Source organism: Papio anubis, chromosome 6, assembly GCF_008728515.1.
Source record: "Papio anubis isolate 15944 chromosome 6, Panubis1.0, whole genome shotgun sequence".
NCBI classification, from domain to species: Eukaryota; Metazoa; Chordata; class Mammalia; order Primates; family Cercopithecidae; genus Papio; species Papio anubis.
In genome coordinates, this window is record NC_044981.1 from 119,154,353 (window position 1) to 119,170,530 (window position 16,178).

General features: G+C 36.4%; 1 protein-coding gene across 2 annotated transcripts in view; it reads right to left on the minus strand.

Annotated features, from left to right (window-relative positions):
* Positions 1-16,178, minus strand: part of PEX3 (peroxisomal biogenesis factor 3) — a 56,494-nt gene that overhangs the window by 19,025 nt on the left and 21,291 nt on the right. Inside the window, exons 9-11 of one of the 2 annotated variants that reach the window (XM_003898095.5) lie at positions 14,632-14,702; positions 9,397-9,519; positions 3,348-3,444 (exon numbers count right to left, since the gene is read on the minus strand). In XM_003898095.5, coding sequence (XP_003898144.1) covers positions 3,348-3,444; positions 9,397-9,519; positions 14,632-14,702 — 291 coding nt within the window. The remainder of the gene's footprint in view (positions 1-3,347; positions 3,445-9,396; positions 9,520-14,631; positions 14,703-16,178) is intronic. The other variant, XM_017958265.3, reaches the window with a different exon arrangement.

Genomic DNA, 16,178 nt, shown 5'->3' on the forward strand with positions numbered 1-16,178 from the left:
TATTTTACTGTATGCACTTATACATATTGTTCTGAGAAGGGGTCCATAGACTTCACCAGCCTGTGAAAGGGTCCATGACAGAAAAGGTTGAGAGCCTCTGAAATGTGAAGGAAACCTGGCCCTAGTGATCTCTGTTTCTTAAGTATCAGAAAATCCAAGTGAGGTTTAGACATGTCCTAATCTCAATCAATTCATGGTTAAATTATCTCGTCAGAGAATTTGATATTATTTAGTTTCAAGTATTCAGTCTAGGTGTTCAATGAAACAGGTTTAGATCAATGTTTCTCAAACCAGAATTTACAGACATGCTTTCAGGGGCCCAAGAATTTGAGGGGAAATTTTGTGTTTTGATTTCTGTGAAAATGTAAAGAAAACTCAAGCACGCTCTTGATTATTGAGAAGATAAAACATATAACCTACTATTGTTCCTGATTTTAGGGCATGTTTATATTTACGCTCTTATTGGCTTTAAGTAACATTACTTTAACTGTCTTGTGCTAATGAGAAAAGAACAGAGGCAGAAAATCTTTCAAATGAAGGCCAAATCATGTACAAATACATGATACAAATGAAGCTTTCAGAATAGTTACAGTAGATTAAAAAATAATAATAATAATAGCAAGTCAGCTTTAGAAAATGCAGGCTGAATGCTCAACAGCATGAACAGCAGCAGACAGGTCCACATTCACTTTGGCACAACAAATTATTAACAGTAGCCATCAGCCATATTATAGAACAATCTACTTATTTTTCGTAATTTAGATTATACTTGATAATAAAACTGCTTTGGTTTAGAGTTATGAAAAAACTCTAATCTTTTTTTTTTTTTTTTTGAGACGGAGTCTCGCTCTGTTGCCCAGGCTGGAGTGCAGTGGCGCGATCTTGGCTCACTGCAAGCTCCACCTCCCGGGTTCCCGGCATTCTCCTGCCTCAGCCTCCCGAGTAGCTGGGACTACAGGCGCCGCCACCAGCCCGGCTAGTTTTTTGTATTTTTAGTAGAGACGGAGTTTCACCGTGTTAGCCAGGATGGGCTGGATCTCCTGACCTCGTGATCCACCCGCCTCGGCCTCCCAAAGCGCTGGGATTACAGGCGTGAGCCACCGCGCCCGGCCGAAAAACTCTAATCTTAAGGATCTTATCGAGTTTTTAATTTATACACTAAAAATGATTTAAACACTGGAGGACTGTGGTATATCTGGGTACATTGTATGTGAGGTGTATGGACAAGTCTCAGAAACACTACCATTGTAGTGCAAAAGCAGCCATAAACAACACATAAACCAATGGGCATGCTGTCACCCAACAAAACTTACAAAAGCTGGTGCTTGGCTGGATTTGGCTCATAGGTCATAGTTAGTTTATATCAGCTTTATAATAAAGACTTCAATCTGTTCAAATACTGTATCCTGATGCAGCTTCCAGGATGTTTTCAGTAGTCTGAGATAAAAATTATGTATCACAGGGTTGGTTCACATTATAAAAGCTCTTTCCTCATGTTAATCTGAAAGCAATCTGAAATAATTTATCTCCTGCTTATGTTATTTGAAAGCTATTTGAAAATAATTTGAAAAAACACCTTTCTCGATTGTTTTCTGATTCTCCCATTCCCTACCTTTACGAACTACCATCCTAGTATCTTCTACCACAGGGGTCAGCAAAGTACAGCCTGTGGGCCAAATCCACTGCTGCCTGTTTTTGTATATAAAGTTGTGTTGAAACAGCCACACTCTTTTGTTCATGTATGTTTCTGACTGCTTTCACACTGCTAGAGCAGATATGAATAGTTTCTGTAGAGAATGTATGTTGCATAAAGTATGTACTATCTGGCCCTGTACAGTTTGCCAACCCCTGTTCTACAGCATTCCCACAATAGGCTCTCCTACACACCATTGTAGTTGAAGTAATAGCAGTAATTTGAAAGGATTAATTTTATGTAAATTAACATTCTAATCAAGGCAAAGAAAGGCTTTACAAAAAGATAAGTGGAAATAGTAGAGCACACGTTAAGAAGACCACTTGGTATTTTAACTCATAAATTATAGTCTAAAAAATTAAACTATAATTTTTATAGCCTTGTCAATCAATGGTCTAGTATATACATTTAATATACATCCAGTTACACTAAAAAACTTTACTAAACATTAGTATCAATGGTGTTTTTACTGTACTGAAACATTTGTTTTTATTATCAATTATATCGATTTTAATTAAAGTGTACTGCATAAAATTTAAGCATTAAGGTTGATGATGCTTTATGTTTGGCTGTCATTTCCACTTATCTGTCAAAATGAACAGCCTACTGGCCAAGTCAGGGACTTCTCCAGAAGAGGACAAAGGTAAAGGTAAAGTTTAAATGCCCCAAGTTATGACCTTTTTCTCACATTGATAGAGATGTGAAGCTTAAAATTCAGTAAAATGAGATCAGTCTTATTCACTATTTCTTCTGCAATATGAGTGCCCAGCTCTTATGGGTGAGAAAGAGAACAGTGCGTGTGAAGGACAGGCTGATGACACCACAGTGAAAGGAGGAAACAAACTCTTAGTCTCAGTGTTCTCCACATTATCAAGAGTAAAAAGTCTACAGAGAGGATACACTAAACTATCTGAGACAAGTTACACTAAGAAGACGTCAGCTTTATTCTTAGGCCATAGGGTCTCTTCTCATTGTACATTATTGAAGCAGTTTGCAATTGGTATTGCAAACAATTTTTTTAACTTATAACACAGTTTTCAAGTTTGCACATGACTCAGAAATTCAAAGTTATTTTGTTTATAATATCTGTCTGACTCAATGAATTAGTGAATTACTCAATGCATTCCAAATGGAAATGAAGAAAGAAGACGGACTTATAGGTAGTCTGATAAAACATTTAAATGACCCACTGTTTATGGAACTTTTAGTGAGCATATTATTGATGCACTATTAACAGTTACATTTTATTAATCACTAAAATGACTGACTTCTCCAAAAATTTTTTTAGTTTTCCTCAAAATGTGTAGAATGGGATCCTTGATCTGCCTCAAGGCTCAATCTTCTTATTAGCACAACTTAATGCAAAACATTCATGCTATATAAATTCAACTGACCACTATATAATATACCTGGTCTAAAATGTAGTCCCACAGTGTTGGACTACAACACGGAGAAAGATACTCCAAACTTACACATTTGCTATAATCCATTATTACTCTCATGGGACACTCTACCACACTCTACATGTAGTTCCAAGTTCTGTGTTTTTTTGAAAAAACATCTCAGCAGAGAATGTAAGTTTATCTTAGACACACATGACCACCACCCATGAATACAATTTGCTTTTAATAACACTCCCAAGCTTTCTCCTTACCTGAACAAAATGACTAGGTGTTTCACTGCAAACTGAATGGATCTGTCCGTTTACTATTGGAATTATCTTAGCTAAAGGCAGGCTGACACTGGAAAGACTGAAAAATCATCACAGGAATGATTATTTTCTGAAATGACCTCATAGGACTTTAACATCTTAATTATAAAAGTAATACATAGCCATTGAAGAATATTTTTGGAAATCTATTAAAAAGGAAAAAAACCCCACAATTCTATCGCTTAGAAATAACAACTCTAATTGACATCATGACCAATGTCTTCTGGCTTTTTTTTTACACATCTTTGTTTTGTTGTGTCTACCAAAAACCTCTAACCTCCTAAGCATACTGTTTTTGCAGTTTTATTGTTATGAGTATTTTCCATCTTATTAAAAGTTCTAAAGTGTTTGTCTGATTGTTTTTTAATGACTATACAGTAATCTGTCCTCTAGCTGTGACAATTTATATCATGAGCTCCCTAGAGTTGGGTATTTCAGTTTTTGCCTAAATTTTCTTAATCTAAATAACTTTTTGTATAAACATGAAATCACTGGGTCAAAGGGTATGACTGTATCTGCTCCATTATGCCTTCTTTCAACATCCAACATTATCCTTTTCTTTAATCTTTCTACATCTGATAGGTGAAAATGGTATCTTACAGGTTAAATATGCATTTCTCTTAATTACTAACAATGTTGGGTATTTCTCCCCCTACTCCAGTGAACCACACCATTATCTACCAAGCTCTAGAAGCAGAAAATATGGGCATTATCCCTGGCACTTCTTTCTCTTGTCTATATCCAATCAGATATTCTAAAGATTTCTCAAAAGAAATCTTTTAATGATCTTAAAATCTTTTGAAAATCCTTGTCACTTCTTTCTCTTGCCTATATCCAAATAAAGAAGTGCCAAGAATTCTTCCCATTGCCAAACAGATTCCAAGCTGAGCAATTATCTCTTGCCTGGACTACAGCAACAACTTTTTAACTTGTTAGAGCACAACATTTGTTGGATGCATAAATGAATACATGTATGTATCACTGTATGTATGTGATATAATGACTTAAACAACAGGACTCATTTTTGTGTTGGGCTTGTATATTTAGTCTTATTAAATATGACATCTCATACATTTCAACCTAGGGCTGCACTAGAAATTTCCTGTTAAATATCATGCAAGTGCCGAAGCTAGGGTGTACAATCAGTGTGCTATGCTGAGATTTGAGGCAATGCTTAAAAAAGAATAATGGATGTGGGAAGATTTATGTATTCCTGAGGGAAGCAGGCATTATTTTTTTCATGGTACCTTTGTAGCATTTCTCAAAATCTATCATGATTTTGATTACTTGATTGCTCTGTCTCTCCCTCACTATCATGGAAGCTCCATGAGGTTACATACCATGTCTATCTTATGCACTGTATTGTCTCAGCACATAGTAAAGGGTCTTGTGTACAGCGGACATCCAATACATACTTGTTGAATTGATTAATAAGTCTTCATTCATCCACTGCTGTGTCTTGCCCCAATCCCTGTTTCCCCAATTCCTTCTCCACAAAGCAGTCAAAGAAATCATACAATGTAAATTCCATTACATCACTTTCCTGCTCAAAACTCTCCAGCGGCCTTCCAGTGTTCTCAGATGACAGCCATATCTGTATGTGCTGCGTTTTCCAGCTTTGTCTGACACCACTCTTCTTCTAGTTCTAGAAGTGTTCAGCTACCACCCCAGCCTCTTTACAGGTCTTAAAACGTACTTAGGTGGCTTCAAAATCTTTGCCGTGTGGCTTCTGCCCAGAATGTCAACTGCCCCACTGCTGTCTAGGGTCATATTTAATCGCTTCCAATCTTAGTTCTCAGTTCAAATTATTTCCTCAGGAAAACTGCTTGACTGTCCACTTTTGTTTAAATTTTTCTATTATATGTTCAGTGTTCTTCTCCTTTATGACACTTCTCATAGTTTATACGATTATATTTACTATTTCCCCAACTAGACTGTAAGATCCATGGGAACACAAACCTAATACAGTGCCTGATTCATAGCATGTGTTCAATAAATCTTAGATTAACAAATTGGCCATTTCCATCTGCTCTTTTGTGAATTATCTGTGCCTTTGATGCACATTTTCTACAAAAGAAAATTTGTCTTTCCTTAGGTGTTTGCTCCCTTAATTGATGTGCAAAAGTTCTGCATATAACGTCATTACACTCATGTATTATATACATATATACACACAGAGCAAACATTTCCTCCTATATATTATTTGCATTTAATATTGTTGAAAAGCTTATAAAAGCTTGTTTGATCTATAAGTTTTAAAAATTACACAGTCAAACCTATCCTTATTTCATATAAAGTTCCTTACTTTCATTCTTAGAAATACCTTCTCCGTCTTGAGGTCACATAAAGATTCACCTGTTTTCGATCAGTTCATTTGATTTTACTTAGTATATTTAAAGGTTTAAATCTCCTGAATTTTATTAGTCATTGTAAAATGACTAATTGTTATTTGTCTTACTAACGTACATTTTGCCCACAATCATTACTAACATCCTACATATTTTAGGGCTACTTCTGGATTTTATATTCTATTTCACAGACTTACCTATTATTTTATGAGTAACATTAATAATTATACCTGATATTATATATTATACAGGAAAAGCATATTCATTGCTCTTCTTTTCCAGTAATTGTTTAAACATTCTCACTCCATTATTCCTCCAGATTACCTTTATTATCATTTGTCAGGTTTAAGATGAAAAAAAATCAACCATCCTCTAATCTCCAATAGAATTTTGATAATATTTTGATTATAGATTAATTTTGGAAGGCTAATTTTACACTTTTTAGTTGATTCTCTTGGGTTTCTAAGTATAAAGTCTGTCACCTTCATGTAACAATAGCATTTTCTTCTCCCTTTTCAAAGCTGATATCATTTTTAAAGATAGCATGAGTTTAACTTAGAAAACCAACAGTCAACTAACAGTTTATTAAAATGGTAAGAACACTCAGTAAATTGTCTCTTTTCCTTCTTTTTTCACTATCCAACAGTAAAAGTTACCTATTTTCAAGATATAAGTATAGAAAAAAATCAGTTGCTTTCCTTAATTGGATCTCAACATTGGTCTTCTCCTAGCCTTACTCCATTAGATAGAATAATAGAATGACGCTGAATAATATGTCAATAGTGACCATCTTTATACTGTTTTTGAACTTAATGGAAATCATTCTAGTTTTACTGTTAAGTATATTAGCTTTTGATTTCAAATACTCTTTTTTATTTTTTACTTTTAAGAGACAGGGTCTTGTTCTGTCACTCAGACTGGAGTACAGTGGCATGATCATAGCTCACTGTGGCCTTGAACTCCGGGGCTCAAGCAATCCTCTTGATGGTTTTTAAAATTTTTGTAGAGAGGGCATCTTGCTATGTTCCACAGGCTGGTCTTGAACTCCTAGCCTCAAGCAATCTTCCTGCCTTGGCCTCCAAAAGCATCGGGATTACAGATGTGAGCTATCACACCTGACTCAAATATTATTTTATTACATAAAAATGTATTTTTTATTTCTAGTAAGAGGTTTTATTCCTAATAAATGTTGTTTTATTGAATGTCTTTTCAGCAACACTGAAGATAATGTTTTTTATCTTATTAGCTTATTAATGTTATGGATTACCAAAACAGCTTTTCTAGTTTTAACTCTCCTTACATTCTTAAACCTTAATTAATCATACTGTTGGAGAATAATTAAAATTAAAAATCTAAAAATCTATCTCAGATAGACATTATTGAACACCTGGCTTTACCACTTGACCTGAAGTAATTTAATTTTTCTGTGTCTTAGTCTCCTCACCTGGAAAATGAAGAATACTAGCACGTATTTCCTAGGATTATTGTAAGAATTCAATGAGATATATTCCGAAAAATACCTATCATCAAACTAGCACATGGAAAAAGTATTAGCTGCCATTATTATTGTAATATACCTCTGGTATATTACACTTTTGACTTTTAAATATCCATTATACATTATATTATATGCATATGTAATACATATAATACATATATGTTGCATATTTTTATATACATATATATAAAAAATCAAAGCCTTTATTAGTTTACTTCATTTTTCAGTTGATTCTCTTCAGAGGTCTGGCTTATTAATCATAATACACATAAATAATGTACTTTGTGTCTTTGCCAATAGTTAAAAACCTTACTTCTGTCTTTTTTTTTGGCGGGGGGGTTCTCACTCCTTTGTCCAGGCTACAGTGCAGCAGCACCATTACGACTCATTGCAGCCTTGACTTCTCGGGCTCAGGTGATTCTCCCACTTCAGCCTTCCAATTAGCTGGGACCACAGGCATGTGTCACGTGCCCAGCTAATTTTTATAGTTTTTGTAGAGATAGGGTCTCTCCCTATGTTTCCCAGGCTAGTCTTGAACTCCTGGGCTAGTGTAATCCGCCCGTCTTAGCCTCCCAAGGTGCTGGGATTACAGGCCTTAGCCATTTGTTTTTTCTTTACTTACTATGATGGCTAGACTTTCACAACATATTAAACAATGATGGCAATAGGCTTGATGGAAATGTTTCTAGCGTTCAATCATGGAGCATGAAGTTGATTATTGAAATGAAATAGAAAAACTTATATAGAAAATATATACTGAGTGCCTTGTATGAGTAAAGAGATATGAAATGGCACAAGATAGTCTTTGACTTTTGAGAGGAGGCTTAAAATGTAATTGAGGAATAAAACTCCAATTCAAGGTAGCACATGTAGGTTGTACATGAAAGTGTAGATAATGAATTCTATAGCTCAGAAAACAAACACCATCATGGCTGATGTGGCTGTAGTATAATTTTTACAATTCTTCAGTGTACAAAATCACGTATGTGCTTATGTTAAAATAACTATTATAATTACGTATCACCACTTGCGAAATAACGAATATCTTGCTATATACAGGTTATAGTGAAATTTGATTAATTGAGCACCTTGATTTATACAGTATATAGGATTGGTCTTGAGCCGAAATTTATTTTTGTATAACTTAAACATTTTTTTAAGACTTTAGATTGATATTTAAATTACTTCAGAAAACAAACTTTATGTCTGTAAGCATTCCAAATGCTTAATGTCAATGTCAAATTAATCTTTTCTGTACAATAAAGAAGGGTCTCAGAGAATCGGGTAAATAACTTCTGGCCCTATGCATTTAAGAATTAAATTGGATATTGCACATACATATTGCCTATCAATTACTGTGTCCCCAATTAAAAAAAAAATTTTAAAGCTACTTCAAAGAATGTGTCTCAAATTTTAATGAATGAGTTTACAGTCAGTCAACATTAATTTAGTACCCGTTATATTCTGAGTTTTGATATAAAAAATGGCAAAATAGAAATCCTTAAAGAGTGTAAATTCTAATATGAGACCAAAGATACTTGTGTTGGGATAATAAAGATAAAAAAACCCGTAAGATACCTTCTGGCATACAGACGTCCATGATTTAGTAATAGTTATGATTAAAATCACTAACAATTGCACTAACTAAATGTTCCTAATTCTATAATAAGGACTGGAATGAATATATTTAAGTATTTGTAGAACTATAGGAGCTAATTCATCAAATGAGAATCTACACCAACAATGCCCGGTTATTATAAGGACCAAAGTATTGAATTTTGCAGACCAAAATGGCCTGCAGTAATGGAATAACATTAGAGAATGCATTAAAATTAAAATACATTGTGAGTTTTGTATTCCAAAGTGTTAAAAAAAAAAAACAATAATTGGAATTCAACTTATAGAAAGGTAATTTCACAACTTAAGTACTTCGATATAGTGGCAAAGTTTTTGGAAGACTGCAAGTTTTAATACTGAAACCAAGAAGGAGCTTCTGCTAGTGAAGAAGTTGTTGGTTTAACAGAGTTTAATTTGTTAAAAAATGAGGCACTAGAATTTACTAGGTTTGTTGTTATCTGGAACAAAAAGGCAAAGCACCATTTTTTTAGAGCATTCATTAGTATAACATTTTTATACGTCATCTTACCTATTCATAGAGTTACCATGTTGCAGGTCCTGTTCAGTAGGTCGAAAGAACTCAGCCATATTGTCTAGAAGTCTACTAAAACCTCGGTTTAAACAGGTATTCAAAACTGTACTAAAATCTGGGCTATACAAAATAGAAGTACAAGTTACTTTTTAGATTCTGAATGGAAGAAGAAAACAAATTCAATAATAATGTGGTTACCTTTGAAAGCCACCAACGTTTTTAGTCATAATCTAATACTGTAAAAATATATCAAGGAGTCAACCTTTAAAAAGTATTTAAAAATGAGCTTATTTAGCACAACATAAGGAGAATATTCATCCACTTCCGATTTTTTTATACTAGTCAGCACTTTGTACAATGAATTTTTTTTTTAAATATCAATACTAGTACTACTAATTTTGAGGAAACTCTTAAATTTCCTTATAGTCATAGATTGGTTGGCTTTACATCCTCTACCATGATATTTCAGTGAGACAGAAAATATTATTATCGTGTACAGATGAGGAACTGATACTTGAAGGAAGAAGAAACTTGACTAAAGGCATGTGATAAGTAAATTGGGGAGCTTGAATATGAGACCAGGGCTTTTTGATCTTAATTATATGCTCTTAGTTCCTCACAAAACTCTTTAATATAAAGAATAATATATAAAGACGCTACGAAAGCTAGAAAATACCTAGTTATGTTCAAGTTTCTTGACTAGAGTGTGCATGTGTATGTGTGTATCTTTCTATCTTTTTTCCTTAGTTGTCTCTCTTTTTAAAAGCATTTTAACGGCTTCATTGAAGTAGGACTTAGAGGGCATAAAATTTACCCATTTTAAATGCACAAGTCAATGATTTTTAGTAAATTTGCATAATTGTGCAACTATCGCTACAATTCAATTTTCGAACATTTTTGTCACCCATTAGGCCCATTTCCAGCCAATCCTCATCTCACTCTTAACTCCAGGTAACTATTAATCTACTTTTGGTCTATACAGTTTTCTGGACATTTCATAGAAACAGTCATACACATGTGGTCTTTCGCGTCTGGCTTCTTTCACTTAGCATAATGTTTTGAAGGTTCTTCTATACTGCAGCACGTATCAATGGCTTGTTCCCCTTTTTTGCTACATAGGGCTCCACTGTATGAATACATCACATTTTATACTTTCGTTAGTTAATAGAAATACGGATTGTTTCTACTTTTTGGCTATTGTGAGTAATGGTGTTACGAAATTTCTTAACAAGTTTTTGTCTAGAGATGTTTTCATTCTTTTGGGTGGATACCTAGGAGTGGAATTGCTGGGTTGCATGGTAATTTGGGCTGAACTTTGTTCTTTTAAAGGTAATATGGTAAGGTTCCAAGAAGAAAAATGATTAAGGGGATGGAAGCTGAAGAAATGGAAACTGAAGAAAAGATCATCATAGTACCTACCTCCTAGGGTTACTGTAAGGTTTAAGTGAGTTAAGATAGGTAAAGCTGTATAGAACAGTGCTTTGCTGCATAAGCACTCAACAATGTTAATTTTTATTCTTCTTATTGAATTGAATTCATTTAGGCCAGTGAAAGAAATGAGAAATAGGTAAGCTTGCTTCCCATTTCACACACATAAAAATAGAAGCAAAGAGAACTTCTACATACTTGTCCCACCCATCTACCCACTTACATGCATCTGACCTATCCTCAGTTGTCCCTACCTGACTCCTAAACTATCTTACTGTGTATTGAATCTCATTCCTTTCTCCTATTCGAAGTTCTTTGTTCTTAAAATTATCCTGCTTTCCTACATCAATTTCTCCCTCTCCTATCAATTCAGTAAATACTTACTGAGCATCTACTACATGCAAGGCACTGTTCTAAGAGCTGAACATACATTGGTGAACTAAACAGACAAAAATTAGTCAACTCATGGAGTTTAGTAGAAAGGTGTATATAAAAAAATGTTAAAGTAAAAATCTCCTGGCTCCCATATTCCCCTTAAATGCTGTCCTATTTCTCGGAATCTCTCAAAGCAAAATGTTGAAACAGTTGTCTGTGCTTGGTCTCTGCTAAACTCTAATTCTTTTGAATTAGCTTATCTCCACCACTGCTCCTCTGAAACTTCTCAACAAGATCACTCAACAACTCCATCTAATGTTATTTCTCTGTCTTTATCTCCTTTGGCCTTTCAGGAGCATTAGACCCAATTAATCACAGTCTCCTTAAAACATTTCTTCAATTGTCTTCCAAAATACCTCATTATTTTGGTGTTTCTTTTCTTTCGCTGGCAGCTCCTGCTCAGTCCCCTTTGCTGGCTCTTCCCCCATCCCAAACTCTAAATGTTGGAGTGCTCTATGACTCAATTGTCTTCTAGTCTCTATCTGTTCCTATCCCCATTACTTTAAATACCATATGCAAAGTGATTACTCCCTGCTGGGAGCAAGCCGCGCCCCGCCCCCACACCCGCAAAATCTGGCCATAAACTGGCCCCAAGACTGGCCATAAACAAAATCTCTGCAGCACTGTAACATGTTCATAACGGCCCTAACACCTGCGCTGGGAGGTTGTGGGTTTATGGGAATGAGGGCAAGGAACACTGGCCCAACCAGGGTGGAAAACCGCTTAAAGGCATTCTTTTTTTTTTTTTTTTTTTTTTTTTTTTTTTTTTTTTTGGGGGGCGGGTCTGGCTTTGTCGCCCAGGCTGGAGTGCAGTGCGTGATCTCGGCTCACTGCAAAGGCTCCAGCCTCCCGAGGTTCCGCGCTCCCATTCCTCCCTGCGCTCAGCCCCTCCTGAGTAGCTGGGACTACAGGCGCCCGCCCACAGCGCCCGGCTAATTTTGTATTTTTAGTAGAGGCGGGGGTTTCACCGTGGTCTCGATCTCCTGACCTTGTGATCCATGCGCCTCGGCACCAAAGTGCTGGGATTACAGGCGTGAGCCACCGCGCCCAGCCTAAAGGCATTCTTAAGCCACAAACAACAACATGACCGATCTGTGCCTTAAGGGCGTGTTCCTGCTGCAGTTAACTAGCCCAACCTATTCCTTTAATTCGGCCCATCCCTTCGTTTCCCATAAGGGATACTTTTAGTTAATTTAATATCCATAGAAACAATGCTAATGACTGGTTTGCTCTTAATAAATATGTGGGTAAATCTCTGTTCAGGGCTCTCAGTTCTGAAGGCTGTGAGATCCCTGATTTCCCACTTCAGGCACCTCTATATTTCTGTGTGTGTGTCTTTAATTCCTCTAGCGCCACTGGGTTAGGGTCTCCCCGACCAAGCTGGTCTCAGCAACTCCCAATGTTGTATCTGTAAACTAACTCTTGAATTCCAGACTTGCATATTCAATTGCCAACAGGCATATAACCACTTGGATATGCTTAACACTGCCAAAATGTAAATAGCAACTCCTATTTCCTCAAATGCTCAGCCCCAATACCTAGGAGTCATCCTTGCCTCCTCTTTCATAACCCACACCAAATAATTCCGCAAGTACTAGTGGTTCAATCTAAAAAATAAATCTATTATTTAGCCTCTTGTTATTGCCACCACTGCTACCATCCAGTCCAAACTACAACTGTTTCTTGATTAGAATCCTTCAACTCTTGAAACTGGTTCCCTCCTTCTATTCTTATCTCTTTATAGTCAACTTACCATAGAGAAATGAGGTCTTTTATAAACACAGATGATGTCATTGCCCTGCTTAAAATTCTCCAATGGCTTCCCATACATCAAGAACAAAAAACATTTCTTATCATGGATTACAAGGTTCAACATACTCTGGAGTTTCCATCTCTGTCTCCAATCTCCCTTCCCTATTGCTTTTCTCATTCACTGTGCTCCAGCCAACAATGGCCTCCTTGCTATTCCTTGAACAGGCCAAGCATTAGGATCACTGCAACTGTTCTTCTGCCTTGAACTGTATTCTTCTGGGTTATAAGGTTAACTTCCACAGTATATATTCAGGTCTCTGCTCAAATGGCATCTCCTCAAAGAGGCCTTTTCTGATCAACCTAATGCAAACAGCATCCCTGGTCACTCTCTAACCCCTTAACCCACTTTGTGTTTCATCAGCAAAGTTATACATACTTGACATTATATCAGATTTATTAGTTTATTATTTTTCTCTCCCACTAACATACAAATTCCAATAGGGATGAAGACCTAGCATTTAGAATAGTACCTAATATACCACAGACAGCCAATACATAGTTAATGAATAATTCAATGAAATAAATGAATTAACTGAATGAACAAATCATTTCTATGAAATGTAGAAATTTCAATCCAAACAAGCTCCTGAGGGTGGAGGACTAGGGCAATACATTTGCCTATAACTGCTAGCATAGTAAAGTAATGGGAGTATAAATCATTGCCTGGGAGGCAGTTGCCAATGAAGTAAGAACAAATACCTGGGAAACACTGATGGCTTTTTTTGTTTTGTTTGTTTGAGACAGGATCTTACTCTGTTGCCCAGGCTGGAGTACAGTGGCACAATTACGGCTCACCATAGCCTCAACCTGTCAGAGCTCAGGTGATCCTTCTACCTCAGCCTCCCGAGTTAACTGGAACCACACATGTGCACCACCATGCCTGGCTAATTTTTTTTTCTTTTGTCTAAGATGGGGTTTCTGCCATGTTACCCAGGCTGGTCTTGAACTCCCAGGCCCAAACAATCTACCCACCTTGGCCACCCAAAGTGCTGGGATTACAGGCATGAGTCACTGCACCAGGTTGGAAACACTGATATTTAAAGGAAAGACAGAGATAGAAGAATCTAAGAAATGATCTGAGAGGTAGGAGAAAAATACAGATTATACTGTCATGAAAGTCATGTGAGCAAAGAATTTCAAGAAAGGCAGTGTCAAGTATCAGAGAAAGGTCAAGTAAGATGAGCATTACAGATGCATTGTAATTCATTCATTTATACAATGATATGGCAAAAGATCACCGATGACCTTTTGCAGAGCTTCATGAAATGATGTGGTGGAAATCTGAATAAGAAAAAAGTGGACATTCCTACTGTAGAAAAACAAAAGACTGGAACTCGATAAATTCAGATAGTAGAGTTAGTAGCTGAGTTACCCTAAGAAATCCCTGCTTCCCTCCAGTTTGAGTAGGAAATCCTATCTAAAGGCTGGGAAACAGAGTCAAAAATTTAATTTTAATATCATATTATACTGACTATATTGTTCAAGAAAAACTAAAAAATGATCTCAAGTACATTCAACTTACACACATATTTTTCCTGTTACATGAAGTATACATACCTTTCCAACATGTCTCTAGTTTCATTGAGAAGTTTAATAGTGGTAATGTCTCGAGGAGAAAGTCCACAGGCCTATAGAATTAAAATGTCACACTTCAGGTTTTCAAACATGAGCATGGGGTTATGATGAAACTAATCACATTCATAAAGAGTTCAGGAAATCTAAAAGTCTATGTTCTATCAACAATAAAAAAAGTTAGATCTCCCTTCCCCCCCCCAAAAAAACCTGTAATGGTTTATGTGCGCAAATAAGTAGAATTTAAGACATGAGTAAAAGTAAATTACACTTAGTAAGATCTTTGTTTATCTGGCCCTTCTTGGATAGATTTCTAGTATAGTTAGACAAAGAAGAAATAGGTTTTGAGTTTGCAGAGGTCTGGGTTTGTTCTTTTTAAAATTGAATTTCATTATTATTATTTTTTTGAGACAGGGTCTCACTCTGTCATCCAGGTTGGAGTCCAGTGGCATGATCATAGCTTAAGTAACCTTGAACTCCTGGGCTCCAGTGATCCTCCTGCCTCAGCTTCCTAAGTAGCAGTTAGGCTACAGGCACACGCCACCATGCTAATTTTTCATTTATTTTTTGTAGGGGTAGTGTCTTGTTATGTTTCCCAGGCTGGTCTCGAACTCCTGGCCTCAAGCCATCCTCTTGCCTTGGCCTCCCAAAGCATTTTTTTTTTTTTAAGAGACAGACTGGCGTTGCCCAGTCTGGAGTACAATGGTGCAAACAAAGCACACCACAGACTCGAACTCCTGAGCTTAAAAATTCCTCCCTCCTCAGCCTCCTGAGTAGCTGGGACTATAGCTGTGCACCACTATGCCAATCTGGCTGATTTTTAAATTAAAAAAAAATTTTTTTTTTTTTTTTTTTTTGAGATGGAGTCTGGCTCTGTGGCCCAGGCTGGAGTGCAGTGGCCGGATCTCAGCTCACTGCAAGCTCCGCCTCCTGGGTTTACGCCATTCTCCTGCCTCAGCCTCTCGAGTAGCTGGGACTACAGGCGCCCGCCATCTCGCCCGGCTAGTTTTTTGTATTTTTTTAGTAGAGACGAGGTTTCACCGGGTTGGTCTTGATCTCCTGACCTCGTGATCCGCCCGTCTCGGCCTCCCAAAGTGCTGGGATTACAGGCTTGAGCCACCGCGCCCGGCCTAAATTTTTAATTTTTAGAGACAGGATCTCGCAATGTTGCCCGGGCTGGTCCCAAACTCCTGGACTCAAGTGATCCTCCCCGTCAACCTCCTATGTTTTTTTCTTTCATCAGTAAGAGATTTTATCAGGATATGTGTGTGTGTCTTTTTACATCAATCTAGTCTGAGACTCTATGTGTCTTTTCAATCTTAAATTTCAGGTTTTAATTCAGTTCAGTAAGATCTGGTCCATTATTTCTCTCTTCATCTGTTCTTTTGAATTGTTTTCTTTTTGGTCCTGTTTTGAATTTTGAAAACTGTAAATTACTTTAGAGTCCTAAAAAGATTTTTTAACACTCTTATTGCATCTCCTTGAGATTCTATTTTGTAAGCTGTCTCCTGTTTCATTAATTCTGTTCCATC